General features: G+C 60.6%; 1 protein-coding gene across 1 annotated transcript in view; it reads right to left on the reverse strand.

Moving 5' to 3' along the window:
* Nucleotides 1-4273, reverse strand: part of LOC102259272 (pancreatic secretory granule membrane major glycoprotein GP2) — a 14582-nt gene that overhangs the window by 8599 nt on the left and 1710 nt on the right. The window contains exons 3-4 of the mRNA XM_005861483.2: nucleotides 2140-2580; nucleotides 679-789 (exon numbers count right to left, since the gene is read on the reverse strand). Coding sequence (XP_005861545.1) covers nucleotides 679-789; nucleotides 2140-2580 — 552 coding nt within the window. The remainder of the gene's footprint in view (nucleotides 1-678; nucleotides 790-2139; nucleotides 2581-4273) is intronic.

The raw sequence follows: 4273 nt of genomic DNA on the forward strand, positions 1-4273 counted from the left end.
CTCCTCCTCCTCCTCCTTCTCCTCTCTTCCCTCCTCCCTTTCCTCCTCCTCCCTTTCCTCCTCCTCCTCCTCCCTTCCCTCCTCCTCCTCCTCCTCCGCACTCAGCCAGCTTTCCCATGCGCTCTGCTCCCTCTGTCCTGCTGCTAGAACACTCTCTTCCTAGGGACAGGCATGCTGTGTGGAGGCCCTGGTCAAATTCTTTCAGGAGATTAAGTCTTGTCTGTGGCATCCTTCCCCTGCGCCCTCTGCTTCTGCTGTGTCTGGAGTGTTTTACTCACAGATGCGGCCTGAGGGCTCAGAGAGGGGAGGGGACTTGTCCCAGGCCCCAGAGCTACTCCGGGGGAAGCCCCGGCACAGGAGTCGGCCCATGTCCCTCGTGTGTGGACTCTAGAAATTTCGGTGCAGCTCCCACACCTGTCGTCCTCAGCACCTTTGTCCCCGTGGGTCAAGCTCGCTCATGCAGGGCTGCTTCCCGAGGCCTGGAGGTGTTGCAACCCTGCCCGCCCACCCTGCCTCCCCCGCTCCGAGAATGCCCGCTCCCTGGCCGTGGCTTCATCCCCATGGATGGGTGCACCCCTGGTCCTCACCCTCCGAAGCCTCCCTGCCCCTGGACCTGCTCAGGTGGGCTCCCCCCACCCCCTTGGCCTGGCCCCTGCGGCCCTGCCGCTGACCGCTCACCGGAGCTGTTGAGGTCCCGTCGGCAGGCACAGCCCCAGGTGCCGTTGAGGAAGGTACACTCCTCCTCGGGGCGGCAGGCATTGTCGCACTTGGTCTCCGCAGTGGACGGGTCTGCACGGAGGCAGAGGGGGGTCAGGACTCCGAGCAGGGGGACCTGCACCTCCACACCAGCCTTGTCACTCCCCCGGGCACAGGGGACCTGCCCGGGACTGCAGCTCTTCCTGGAGGAGCAGCCCCCAGCCCTGAGCTTCCTGCCCCCCAGCCAGCGAGGCGAGAGCCCGAAGCTGCCGTCTTAATGCTGCCAATGGCAGACACTTCGAGAGGTTTCCACGTGTCAGCTCAGGCGGGTCTCCGGGTGCCTGGGGACGGGGTGCGTGGTGGCAGATGCCGTGTTCGAGTCCCAGCTCTGTGGCCTGAGGAGCGCTGCTTGACCTCTCTGTGCCCAGAGCATCGTCACCTCATGAGGTGACGAGTGGGTCCATGAGTAACTCAAGGGCTTAGGGCGGCAAGGACATGGGAAGCCCTGTGCATGAGTTGTTACTTTTCTCATCATTCTTTTTCTTTCTTTTTTTTTTTTTTAGATCAGAAAACTGAAGCTCAGAGAAGTCAATCAAACTGCCCACGAGGAACCTGTGCCCACGTGGAACCTGTGCCCATGCAGAACCTGTGCCCACGTGGAACCTGTGCCCACGTGGAACCTGTGCCCATGTGGAACCTGTGCCCACACGGAACCTGTGCCCACGTGAACCTGTGCCCACACGGAACCTGTGCCCACGTGAACCTGTGCCCACACGTGCCTGGGTGCTGAGCACTGAGCTGCACCGGATGCACATCATCCCCATGTTCCCTGACAGAGAGTCATCTCGTTTCTTTTGCAAAATTAAAAAGAGTGGTCAGCGTGTGCTTTGCAGCAGCCACTGCATAGCAGCTCACCCCGGGCACCAGGGCGGCCCCGCCAAGCTCCCCAGGACCCTCTCTCAGCCCTAGGCCTCCGGCCGCGGAGCCAGGCCAGCGTCTGTGAGCACCGGGCTCGCTCTCACTGATGGTGTGGGCCCGTGGCTGAGGCACCTGAGACGCTGCGCGAGCTGGGAGTGTGATGCCCAGCAGGCACTGGCCCAACCAGGCGTAGGGTGTGGTTTGGTGGTTATTGGGGTCTGGGAAGGTGCCGAACTGTCCCCACCTACACTCACAGTCAGTGCTCCTGTGCTTGACCGCGCTCGCCCATGAAAGGGTTCATGAGAGCACCCTACTTTGGGGATCAGGGAAACTGATGCCAGCAACTCCCCCTGGAGTCTGAGGTCAGGTTTTGTTGAGATGCCGGAGGAGTTGCTGACACCCTGGGGCAACTCTCGGGCTGGGCGGAGACAGGCTGCTCTGCAGGGCCTCCTCCCACCAGCTCCACCGGCTCGGCATCTCAAGGTAGCCCTGCCCCTGGCTGCCCCTGAGGTCATGGCCACTCACCTGTGCAGTATCTCAGGTGACACGAAGGGGTGCTGTCCAGCCGGTACACGTGGTACCCCCCCGGGCAGGCCGCCACCTGAACCTCAGCCTTCCAGGAGCAGCAGTTGCCGGACCAGTGGGCACAGGCAGTGCGGGTCACGACGCCCTGCCCCAGGGTTGGGTGGGCCCCCTGCAGCCACATGGGCGCGTCCGTCTGGCACCTGTACATGGGCACACAGCTCTCCGGCATCCTCGTGCCTCCTTCTCCCACAAAGCGAAACCAGCCACGCAGGTCCCGGTCACACTTCTGGGCTCTTTCCGTGACCTCTGAGCTTCGCGAGGGGTCGTCCAGGCGGGTGTAGTTCTGGCAGGGGTCAAAGCAGAGGGGGGGCTCAGGGGCCCCCGGGGCTCCGCACACCAGCTCCAGCCTGTAGGCGCCGCCGCTGACGGGGGCTCTGCCGCCTGGAGAGGACAGTGGCTTGGCTCACCGAGTGACCCCACACTCTGCTGGGAACCCACTGAGGCCCATCTCCATCCACTACACATCGCCTTCCTCACGGGGCCAGGCTAGTAATGAGGCCTTTTTCGCAGTATTTTATAGGCAAAGGAGGTGAAGGGATTCGCTCTGGGACATATGTGCATGCCCCTGGGCACGGGCAACAGTGGAGAAGGCCAAGGGAGGGGGAGGCAGGGAGGGTGGAGGTGGGCTAAGGGGGTGGAGGGGACCCTGCAATAATGTCAACATTACAATTTTTTAATTAAAAATAAGAAGCTCCGGCCCAGCCAGCATGGCTCAGTGGTTGAGCCTCGACCTATGAACCAGGAGGTCACGGTTCGATTCTGGGTCAGGGCACATGCCCAGGTTGCAGGCTTGATCCCCAGTGGGGGACGTGCAGGAGCAGCCGATCAATGATTCTCTCGCATCATTGATGTTCCTGTCTCCCTCTGAAGTCAGTAAAAGTACATATATTTTTAAAAAGAGCATCGGCTCTCTGCCCGCACGTTGAGCTGGGTGGCCCGGCTGGGGTGGTGGTGCTCCGCGTTCGGCCCCACGCTGTGGTCCTGTCTGACCAGCGTGCCTTCCTCTGTGCAGACGTTGGAAACACTCTATGCCGTTAAAGTGAGAAGCTCACCACCCTCAGAAGTAACCTCGCCTGTTGTAGACCCTTCCTGCACGTTTCACGGGCTCAATGCTGTGCACTTTTCTCCCACTCACTTTCCTCCCTGACATACCACAGAGCTTGGTCCCTCATCAGCAGACACAGGTCTGACACAAGGTGCCTCAACCTGACACTCGGGCGTCCTGCTCGTGGGGTGCTTAGCGCCTCCCTGCGCTCTTCCCCCAATGCCACGGCACCTCCTCCCCTCCCCGAGTTGTCTCCAGTCCTTGCCAACGTCCCTGAGGGCAAAGTTACACCCCCCACCCCCGCTCTGAGCCACAGATGGAACAGAGCCTCCTGGTTTTCACCGACTCAGGGTCAGTGAGTGTGAAGAGAGGGGGAGGGGGAGGGGACCACCGCTGGTCAGTCTGGGGTTAAAGCCACTCCATACCTGTTGGCTGGATGGCTGTGGCCTTGGCCGGTGGCCCAATTCTTCTGAGACTCATTTGCCAAACAACACCTGTGGGCTAGTGGTTCCCAACCCCCTCCCTCCCCCCCACACACACACACCTGTGTCCCTCTGTCCTATTGTTTACTTCATATGCTTTTTCCAATGATTTTCTTACAAATTCATTTCATCCCAAGGAGTAATACCTATTATACCATGAGCATGATGTACTAGTTATATCTGTTTAATACATATGGAAACATAGAGCCACCAAAAACTCCGTAAGAGCTTTCCATGCACCCCCAGGACCTGCAGTCCCCTTGGGGTATGTGTGCCCAACATGGGAGGTCAAGCCCTAAAGGGCTGTTAGGGTTCAGGTGGCGCCTGGCTGCGGGACGGGATGCCAGCCCCTCCAGCTGTGATGGGGGAGAGCGAGCGCCCGAGGGATGAACTGAGTGCACAGGGAGTTTGGGGGATTTCAAGCCTGGGGTGCCTGTGCTTGTTTTAAGGGAAGGGCTCTGCACTTGTTCCTGGGTTAGTTCCTGTGCACACTGGGTTTTCCCAAGGGAGGCCTTGGACTGAGTCCCCCCCGCCCCCCCCCCCGCCC

Source organism: Myotis brandtii, unplaced genomic scaffold (assembly GCF_000412655.1).
Source record: "Myotis brandtii unplaced genomic scaffold, ASM41265v1 scaffold152, whole genome shotgun sequence".
NCBI classification, from domain to species: domain Eukaryota; kingdom Metazoa; phylum Chordata; class Mammalia; order Chiroptera; family Vespertilionidae; genus Myotis; species Myotis brandtii.